The sequence below is a fragment of the Rattus norvegicus genome, chromosome 5 (genome assembly GCF_036323735.1).
Source record: "Rattus norvegicus strain BN/NHsdMcwi chromosome 5, GRCr8, whole genome shotgun sequence".
Lineage (NCBI taxonomy): Eukaryota > Metazoa > Chordata > Mammalia > Rodentia > Muridae > Rattus > Rattus norvegicus.
Genome location: NC_086023.1, coordinates 142,235,982 through 142,246,197, shown reverse-complemented (window position 1 = coordinate 142,246,197; position 10,216 = coordinate 142,235,982). Strand labels below are relative to the sequence as shown.

Genomic DNA, 10,216 nt, shown 5'->3' with positions numbered 1-10,216 from the left:
CCTCCACCAGTAGTGGGGAGGCTGGCCAAGCTCAAGAGGGACCGACCGGTGTGGCTGCCAGAGGGGATCCTCTTCCTGGGGAGAGAATCCCCACCCCACCCCACGGCCCGCCCACTAGGTTCACAAAAGCCTGACTCAGCCTTGGAACCTTCTTTCACCCTCTCGACAAATACACGGGGGCCTGTGTTCCCTCACACTGCTTTATTGCATTCTCTGGAAACAGGGTGAGCAACCTTCCTGCTGCCTATCTCTGGGCAACATGGAGCTGAAATAACATGGTACTCATAGGCTGAACAGCACCCTGTACCTTACAACCCTCTAACCAGGGAGCCCCTAATCTGCTATACATACGGATGCAGCCCAGAAATAGGGGTGGGATGGGGGTGAGGTCAAACCGGGGGTACAATCTACTTTTGAAGACTTCTTAGGCATCTGCAGGAAAACTAAAAATCTACCCTAGAAGTCTAGATTTAAAGAGGCCTAGGCCTCTCAGGAGTCCATATTTGGAGGGATGGGGGTGCCAGAGCCTTGATGTGGGAAGGACTCATTTCTAGAGTCCAGACTTGGAGAATGGCTTAAATCATGGGCGTTTCACAAGAGCCCAGATTTCAGCTCAGGGAGTACCAGTGGGATATGTTAGGATTGGGTGACTGAATCTTGAAGTCTCCATGAGTGGGGAACTGGGGAGGCCCATTCTAGGGAGGGGCTGGGCCCCAGAAGTGGTTCAGAAAAGGAGCCATAGTCTTGAACCCTTGGTTTGGGAAAGAGGAGAGTCAGGAGCCTGGGCTCAGGGGCCTGCTTGGCTGCAGCCCTGGCACAGAACTTGGTCTCCATCTGGTACAAAGCCTTGGCCCACCAGGGAGGTGGAGCAGCGGGCACAGGAAAAGCAGCTGTGGTGCCAATGTCGGTCTTCGAAGGACACGTACTTGCCTCCACCGAGTCCTGGAGGAAGGCTGGAGGTTAGCTCTGCAGGTCTGCGGACACTGCTGCCCCTTAGGCTCACCCAGTATCACATCCGCGCTCTTACCTGCGCCCTCGCTGCCGCTCCCACCTGTGATGGGACGCTTGCAGCTGCTGCACTTGGGTGCAAAGAGTTCTCCAAAGCAGGCCACACAGTAGGGATCATCATCCCGGGATGTGAACTGCTGCCCTGCGAGGGGCGTCTGGCACCCAGTGCAGACCAGGCACTCTCGATGCCAGGGCTGATCGCGATATGTCACTCCGCCCTGGGTCAGCGTCTGTGGGGCATCGTCCATCATCAGGGGAGTGAGGATTCCCACCCACAACAGAGCTTACCCTGAATTCACAGGCCCAGACCCCACCTTGCTGCAGCGGGCACACCGAGGAGCAAATTTGTTCTCATAGCAAGGCACGCAGTAGTGAGCACCCTTGTCAGGCACGAAGGAGCGGGAGCCTAGTGGCTGCTCACAGCCACTGCACAGAAAGCAGTGTTCATGCCACGTCTGGCCTCCATACTCCAGCTTCCGGGACCCTGGGGGAAACAGGAATCCCACTTAGACTGTGGCCCAAACAAACTCTCCGAGGTCCACTCTGCCAACTCTTCTTCCCAAGCTGTCCCCACTGCGCCTGTAACCTGTCCCCACCGCTTCTGTAACCTAGCAGAGTTTCGTCCATGCACACCAAGCGAGACTGCTACCAGGCATATTACATACACCAACTTCTCCCCCTCAAACTCACAAGATGGTACAGCACACGCTAAGCACACATGTTAAACCTCCATGTCTTTTTTTTAACATACATCAAGCCCCTGTGTAAAATATATGTTGTCCTAGTACATGTTAAATAACCATTATCTACCAGAGCTCCCAGTTTAACACTTAGGCAAGATCTCATTAACCAGGCTACTCTGCCTCCACAAAGCCCAATGCCCTAGGGAATGGCAGGTTCAGTACAGCCTAAGCCTTTGCATATTCTAGGTCTATCCTTCCCCACACATGCCAAATCCCCACACACTCATCAGGCATAGAGGTCACCATACACTGTAAGCCTACAGCTTGATCTCTGCACCTAAAACTTCAAAGCAGCAAGTCTGAGAATCTCAGGCTGCCAAACATGCGTGTCTTTACACACACACTGACGCCCGTGTGTGTGAGACACGTCAGCTGTTGTGCCTATGGTGAGTCCTAAGGGGTTCCCTAGGCCTACTGGTCCGATACACTTAGCCTCCAGCTTGTCAGTTTTGGTACCTGCCAAGTTGTCATGTGTAGAGAGAGCCAGGTGTGCTATTCCCTGTGTGCAATAAGCTCTCAAGAACATACATGTTCCACACATGTTCCAGGATGTTCACATTCACGTACACATCCAGCATGTGTAGGTCTCTGCTCACATCAACCCCCACGCATGTATGAGACAGGTAGACGAAAAGACCTTACTCAGATAGCAATTCCCAAAGCTGGGTAGAGGCCCTGGGACATACCGGGCATGACGGTCTCCCCACAGGCAGAGCACTGGGAAGAGAAGGCTGTACAGTAGCACTCATTACAGAGAAGCTCACTGTCCTGACAGGTGAAGGGCTCATCGGCGAGGGAGCGCTGGCAGCGGCAGCAGCGGAAGCAGCCCTCGTGGAAGTGGCGATCCTCATAAAACAGTTCCTTGGGGGGGGGGGGGAGACAAAGCGGGGGCGGGTTTATCTTTGGCCCTCTCCCATCCGTCTTCCCGGACTCTCACCCATTTGGTCCGGTCCTTACCCTTGAATCGTGGCCGATGAGCTGCTGGCACTCGGCACAGGTGTTGGCGAAGGTGTTGTCGTAGCAGGGAACACAGTAGGGGCCGCTGTCTGTCTGGATGTATTTGCGGCCGTACAAGGACTCATTGCATTTTGCACAGTCAAATGCTTCACTCATGGTGGCGGTGCCCAGTGAGCCCTGTTAGGAAGATGGACAGAGTTTACCTAGAAGGACTGTAGCATAGTCCTGGATTAAAACAAAACAAAACAAAACAAAAAACCTCCTTGCATTCAAAGAAGAAAGGGGGCATAGGAGATGCTAGATGCAGGTGGAGATGGGGGAGGACCGCTCTGGGGACCCAGTGCGCTCAGTGTATGCTCAAATCTTCCATGTTTATTTCTGTATTTGACTGTGAGAATAGGAAGGGGTCAGGAAAAAAAATCAGGAAGCAGAAGTTTTCTTATCTAGGCCCTGGCTGATCTGGGGGGAGGGGGCTTTTCCTGGGTCAGTGACTCATTTCCTGCCCTAGCCTGAGGTTTGCTTCCACTCTCTGGACTGTCCCTAGGGTGCCAAAGGCCAGGACAGAGGCCGCCAACCCTACTGCATATAGACAACACTCTCACCTCCTGACTCCCAGGATAGGAATCATAGGGGCTAATTATCTAGACTCCCGGTCTGGGGGAGTTTTAGGTGGAATGAGCTGTTTTGTGTGCTCTCCCCCACCCCAACTCCCTACCGATGCAGATGCAGGAAATCGTGGACTGCTAGAGAGATGCTTGTCTGATGAATGGTGCACGTCGGTGTGAGAAGTTGGGCCTCCCCTCCCAGGGGAATCAGCCAAGCAGCAAAAACTTGAGAGGTTCCGCTTAGGTTCAGGCAGGAAGGAAACCCTGCAAGCTGGACAGCCAGACTTCCCCAGCTGGACCTCATCCTCATCCCTACCACCTCTGCTGTGTCTCTGGTCACACCAGCCCGGGCAGTCTTGGCTGTGACATCTGCTGCAGCTGTGGCAGCACGGAGGGCCAGATGTCAGCCTTTTGCCAACCAGAGGGAGAAAAAAGGGAAAAAACGAGATGCCCAGGGAAGCGGAAGGAAATGGAGACACACAGATAGGGCAGTGTCTTGCTTCTCCTGCCAGGTGCCCGTTCTAGCCCTGCAAAGTCCCCTGCATCTGGACAAGCTGCCTCTGCCTACCTTCCCTGGGTTCCCAGGGTTTGAGGCCAGAGTAGTGAAAGCTGAGAAGGTGGGAGCCCCTGGAGCCCCAGTGGGGTCCCTTCTTAACAGGGAGTAAGACAAGGGGAGTCCTAAGTGCTGTTGCTGCAGACACCCAGCCCCCCACCAAACCTCAGACACTTTCCATTTTCTCAGGAACAAAGCATGTTTGTGGGATGAGGTCACCCACACAGCTGCCTCTGGAACAGGAGCATGAAGGATGGGGGGGGGCAGGGAAATGGGGTTCCCGGTCTCTTCTGCTGGCCAATTCCAGTCTCCCTGGCCCCAAAGTCAGAGTTCCCCTGCTCCACCCTGCTCCATTATGAAGCAAGCTTTCAAAGGGCTGGACAGTGAGGAAGATCCCCCAGGACCCACAGGAAGTCGGGATGGTGTCATTGTCGCACAGGAGACTGGAGGAAGTTAAAGGGGGGTGCGCAAAGGATCCTACCAACCCCCTTCTCCATAGCTGCCCTGGCTTAAGATGAAGGAAAGGCATTCCCCGCCCTCCCAAAACACACACACACACACACACACACACACACACACACACACCCCCCTCAGCAAGTACAGTAAATTCTCACCAAACACCTTGGTCTGCCTTGCCTTAGAGTTCAGACTTCAGGCAACAACAGATGTCCCAAGCCTTGAAGGGCCCACCTCTTTGTGGCTTATGAATTTGAACTTTCCCTTCCACAAGGTGGGAGAACACCTGGTTCACAACCAAAGCAGGACACACCAAAGCTTTGGACAGACCAAAGCTGAAGTCTTCAAAGGGGAGAGTCCTCAGGTAGGGGTTATGCTAAAGGATGAAGAGAACCTCCTCTTCCCTCTCCTTCTCTCCCCCCACCGTCATTCAGGTCTTGGTCTCCTCTGGCCCAGCCTCTGAGGATCGCCTGGGCTGTTAGCCACAACAGCAAATACAGGTGGTCTGTGGCCGTGAGTCCACTTGGGAGCCCTTCCTTCCGGGCTTGGCGGCAGCAGCTACCTTCCCAGGTCCAGGCTAGCCCTGGATCCACCCCCTCAGAGCCAGTCACCACAATGAGATGAGGCACCCCAAATAGGGCATGGGTGTGCCTTCTGCTTCCTTCCCAGAATCTCCCAATCCCTTAATCTATGTCTCTAATGAGGACAGAGTGAAGGGCACCACCAAGGCCCACTTGTCTTTTCCCCAGTCCCCCCCACCCCACCCCCATCCCTGGCAAGGCTGGAGGACTAGAAAGGTGAGCTGGGAGATGGTCTGTATTCCTGGTAGCAGGTAGGGGGTGGGAGAGTGAGGGGGGTGAGGAGGTGAAGGGGGTGGAGGAGTAGGGGGTTAGGAGGGGGGTAGATTAGAGGAGACAGTGGGTCTTCCAGATGACCCCAATCTGCTATTTCCACTAACACACATATCTCCATGCCTGACTGAACACACACACACACACACACACACACACACACACACACACACACACACACACACCAGTGAACTTCCGAGAGCAGAGTGGCAGCATATCTTTCTGTACGGTGTCCAGTGTATAACAGCTTGCTTGGGTCACAAAATATAAACCCGACTTGAAATCCTGTGACCTTGGGTACACAGTTTACATGCCCCGAGACTGTCCATCTAGTTAAATGAGATACTATTACCTCCCTCTCCTAAGACAGCTGTTGAGCTTAAATGTGACAATCCCCAGAACAGTGTCTGGCCAGTCATAAGTCTGTAGCCTTATGTAAGTAAACGGTAGTCACTTGTATTTTTACTACAAGCCCCTCAACTCCTACTGGGGTCAGACGGTGGGTCTCAGGCAGGCCTGAAGCGGGAATTGGCCTGGGATGTGACCTCAGGAGTCTCAGGGAACCACTGAGACCAGTCAGCAGGACACAGGAGGAGGGGGAACTTTAAAGACCTTACAGGTGGGTAGTTCCCGGGGGCACACACTTTGCTCGATGTCTTGTTATTTACACAATACATACCCCACGGTCACTACAAGCCGCACACCAAAAGGCAGGACAGAGTGTATAGCTCGTTTAGAGCTCAGCACAAGACACTAGGGGCAGGCTAGGGGCATGACCGAGACTGTTCAGCAATTGGAGCACAAGTGACCTATCCCTTAGTGGAGAGCTCTGCCTGGAAATGCTATGATAGTGGTGGAAGGGGCAGTCATGGGGGGAGGGGAGGACGGGGCTGGCTCTCCTCCCCAGCTGTCAACCTGCCATTGGAAGACACCCAGAAGTCTTTCCAATCACCCATGCCAACTGCTCAACCCTTTGGTATACCCCCCTTCCCCGCCTCCCGCTCCCCCACATATCCCAAGTCCACGAGGACCCTGGCCAGACCCCACAGCTGTGACTCAGACTTAGAGAAGACCCCTCCCCCTTGACAAGAGACTTAGGGGAGAAATTAGAGCCCCCTCTAACCCTCCCTCTCCCTGTCCCCCAACCAGGCACCAATCCCAAACTCTCCACCGCCCCTCTTGCCCACAGGGCCTGGAAGTCAAGCAGTTTAGGGAGAAGGGGATAAGGGAGCGGATCCAGCAGCTGCTCTGAGGACAGGAGAGGAACATTTCATTCACCCCAGAGTCCCCTAGGGCTGAGGCAGAGCGTCCAAGATTTGAGTTTAAAAATAAGTTGGCGCTGTCTTAGAGGCTGTACGGGGCTCTCTTTCTTCAGCTCAGCGTTACAGCCTCAGGTCCTCTGCCTCCTGGGGGATGGGCTGGCTAAGACTCAATTTCCCCCTAGCTTTGCCTCCACCCTTTCAGGCCTGGGGCAGCTGTCAGTGAATACACTAGGTGTCTCTCCTCAGTGAACTCTAGCCTCCACTCCATACCTCTCGGTACCCTTGGGCTGCTGTCTTTGTGTTGGGGTGAAGGTGTTCCTGTATCTCTGAAACTGTGTCCTAGTGGGGCCTCCACTCTGAGGATCTCTGTCCCTGTGCATCCAAGTCTTGGTCTCTCAGCGTCTCAGTGTCTCTCACCTGAGAGTCTCTTTAGGCCTCAGGGAGGCAGATTTAGCCATAGTCTAACAAGCTCCAGCCTCGGGGCCTTCCAAGGCCCTGGGAAGGGCGCTAGCAATGAGTTCCCTGGGGTCATACATTTTGCTTCTTAAATTGCTCCACAGAACCCGGGTCCCCGGCAGCGCCTCGAGAAGTTTATCCGGCCATTCTCAGCCACCATTGGTGTGGTCCGGGTAGCCTCCTGGGGCGCGCGCCCTTCCCTGTTCTACCAGACTCCTTAAAAGCCTCAGTTTCTCCAACCCCGCTACCTCTAAAGCTTTTCTAGTTCAAACTTGGTCCCAATCCCCTGCAACTCGGGCGGTCCCTGCCCGACCGGGAGGCGCGGAGCGGTGGGGTCCGTGCAGGCGCGCGGGATCCCGTGTTCGAGATGCCCCAGCAGAGGACAGGGGTGGGGGCCCGGGCGCCAACCCTGGTCCGAACGCAGCGCGGAAACAGGGGCTGGAAGCTGGGTGGGTGGGGGGACTCTCACCTCGAAGCGGGCGCGGGAGCTTGGGCGCGAGCGGCGTGGGTGGGGCGGGAGCCGATCTCCCGGCGGCTCCTACCTGCGGGCCGGGCCGAGGGGGCCGAGAGAGCCGCGGCGAGGTAGCCTGCTGCGACAGACTGTGTGGGCGAGTGGGCGCGCGGCCCTAAGCCTCCGAGGAAGTGAGCCGGCCCGCCCCGCCCGGACCCCGCCCCCGGGCCCCCAACCCGCCCGCGGGGGCAAGACCCCGCCCCCTCCTGCCTGCCGCGAGCCCAGCCCAGGCGAATCTGGCGCTCTGACCTTCTCGACCACTCCTTGCTCGCCCCCTGCAGCCTGACCCGCCCTCTACGCCCCTTCGACCCCGGGGGATTTCTGGAAGCGATCCCAGGCCAGGGATACGGGGCTTCCAGGACTTAGCTAGAGTCCATCTGGGGACCAGACCCCCTCCTCTTTTCCCTCTAGCTCATCCCCAGATGTTACACTAAACCTTAGCTTGGGAAGAGGCCTTAATCCAGCCTGCTGGAGGCGTGGTTTTGATTCTGACTTACCAGTGGAGATCAAGGGTTTGTGTTTGTTTTTTTTTTTTGTTTTTTTTTGTTTTTTCTAAAAACTTGGGTTAAAGAGAGAGAGCCTCTATCCTCCTCAATTTCAAAGGATTTTTATTCTATAAGCGAGTGGCGAAAGCCCAGGCAACAGCCTCCCCATCTTCAGCTGTGTCCTGGCACTGAGGTTTCAATAGTGCCCAGGAATAATTTTGACCTTTCAGGCTCAGGGAGACCCTAATCCTAGGTCCCATTGGCTTTGGGTTTCTTGAGAGGGTGTGTGAACAATGTGAGGGGTTGGGTTGGTGTAGGCAGGGGTGGTTAAGAAGAGAGGGAACTTGTGTAGTTTCTGACCCTCCAGCTTCTACCCTGGTTCGGGAAGGGAGGACTGGCGCCTGCCAGGGACATGAGGCCCATCCAGGTCCTTGAGGCCAACCCCCCTGGGATCCTCAGGCTTGTCACTAGAAATAAATAGCCTTGATCTGGAGGGCGGGGGTGGGGTGGGGGAAGCTCTGTTGTGCTGTTTGCAAAACAAGAGACAACAAACTAACCCTGGTAATAACCTTTGCATCTCCGTGATGATTCAGATGCCCAGAGAGGCTTCCCTGATCCAAGGCTGCATCCAGCCAAGGTAGTTTGTGGGGATTAAGAGCCTTCAAGGCTGGTGAGGATCGTTCCATAACATGGGTCTGGTTCCTAGGTCCTAAAACAATTACCAGACCAGGTTTCCTTTTAAAGTTAAAGAATTGCTTCAATGTTGTTGATTTTTTTTTTTCCCAGAGCTGGGGACCGAACCCAGGGCCTTGTGCTTGCTAGGCAAACGCTCTACCACTGAGCTAAATCCCCAACCACAATGCTGTTGATTCTTGTTTGTTTTTTGTTTTTGGAGCTGGGGACCGAACCCAGGGCCTTGCGCTTCCTAGGCAAGCGCTCTACCACTGAGCTAAATCCCCAACCCCAATGCTGTTGATTCTTAAATTGCAAATGCCACGAGAGCAGAGGTTGGGTCGGGGTTTTTTTGTTTTGTTTTTGTTTCTGTTGTTGTTCACTACGGCATTCCCAGTATCTACTCCAGTGTTCGACCTGCAGTAAATGAGGAAAGAATGTCACACACTGCTTTCATTTAGACCCCCCTGCTACTCCCTGCCAGGCACCTGCTATCAGGAGTCTAGCCAGTGAATAGAGAGTCTAAGGGTGGGCCCTTCCTCTGGGATTTGTCTCTCAGGTCTAGGGAACTCTAAATGTACAGGAATGCAGGAAACACCATCATTCCTGGTTGGAGCAGACAGCAGGGGTCTGTCTGTCTGTCCTGACATGAAGTGAGGACAATGGTGGGAAAGTGTGCTGGCTAGTTTTATGTCAACTTGACACAAGCTAGAGTCTTCGAGAGGAGGAAACCTCAACTGAGAAAAGGCTTCCATAAGATCAGGCTGTATGAAAGCCTGTAGGGCATTTTTCTTTTTCTTTTTCTTTTTTTTTTTTTCTCTTTCTTTTTTCTTTTTTTTTCGGAGCTGCCCAGGGCCTTGCGCTTGCTAGGCAAGCCCTCTACCACTGAGCTAAATCCCCAACCCCAGGCATTTTTCTAATTAGGGATTGATGGGGGAACACCCAGTCCAGTGCCATTTCAGGTGGTGCCATCCCTGGGCTGGTGGTCCTGGATTCCGTAAGAAAGCAGGCTGAGCAAGCCAGTAAGCAGCACCCCTCCACGGCCTCTGCATCAGCTCCTGCCTCCAGGTTCCTGCCCTGTTTGAGTTCCTGTCCTCACGTCCTTCAGGGATGCACTGTGATGTTGAAGTATAAGTCAAATAAACCGTTTCCCCCCCCAACTTGCCTTTTGGTCACAGTGTTTCCTCATGGCAGTAGAAACCCTAACTAGGACTGAGCCCTGAGGTATGAGTGAGCAGTAAAGGTACTTCATTCTCTGATCTTTCATCTTGTTTTTATGGCTTGAAGTGCTACTGAAGGGTGTTACCAAGATCCCAGACTCTGTGAACTCTCAGTGCGCACCACTCCCTAAGCACTTTACATACATGAACTCATGTAATTATCCAATAAACATATATATGTACATATATGTGGGTGGTTTGTGTGTGTATGTGTGTGTGTGTGTGTTCACATGTGTGTGCTAGTGCTAGTGTACCTGTGTTCTTGTGTCGGAGGTCAGAGGACAATTCTCTGGAGTCAGTTCTCTTTAAAAATAGAATTAGGGGGGCGAGACAGATAGTTCGTTGCATGAGCCTGCTTGCTGTTAGTTTTCTAACGCCATAACCAAAAGCAAGCTAGAGAGTCAACGGTTTATTTCAGCTTACAATTCCACATAGCA

The 10,216-nt window shown here is 53.9% G+C and overlaps 1 protein-coding gene across 2 annotated transcripts; it reads right to left on the bottom strand.

Moving 5' to 3' along the window:
* Positions 1–186: 186 nt before the first annotated feature.
* On the bottom strand, positions 187–7,564 carry Fhl3 (four and a half LIM domains 3). 2 transcript variants are annotated; one of them, XM_039110011.2, is made up of 6 exons: positions 7,434–7,564; positions 2,709–2,885; positions 2,438–2,612; positions 1,323–1,492; positions 1,028–1,238; positions 187–942 (listed from the first exon to the last, which is right to left on the bottom strand). In XM_039110011.2, exons 2-6 carry the CDS (start codon positions 2,862–2,864, stop codon positions 788–790), a joined length of 867 nt encoding a protein of 288 aa, XP_038965939.1. In that variant the 5' UTR covers positions 2,865–2,885; positions 7,434–7,564; the 3' UTR covers positions 187–787. The 2 variants fall into 2 exon arrangements, with proteins under 2 accessions (XP_038965939.1, NP_001101449.1); NM_001107979.1 differs by lacking the exon at positions 7,434–7,564 and adding an exon at positions 7,361–7,408 and having other exon boundaries at positions 657–942.
* Between the last annotated feature and the right edge of the window lie 2,652 nt (positions 7,565–10,216).

Excerpts from the sequence above, each read along its gene's own strand:
- Fhl3 (XM_039110011.2), bottom strand. The coding sequence starts at position 2,864 with ATGAGTGAAGCATTTGACTGTGCAAAATGCAATGAGTCCTTGTACGGC. Across the intron at positions 1,493-2,437 it reads TGGGGAGACCGTCATGCCCG|GGTCCCGGAAGCTGGAGTAT; the intron begins GTATGTCCCAGG and ends TGTTTCCCCCAG. Across the intron at positions 943-1,027 it reads GAGCGGCAGCGAGGGCGCAG|GACTCGGTGGAGGCAAGTAC; the intron begins GTAAGAGCGCGG and ends GCCTTCCTCCAG.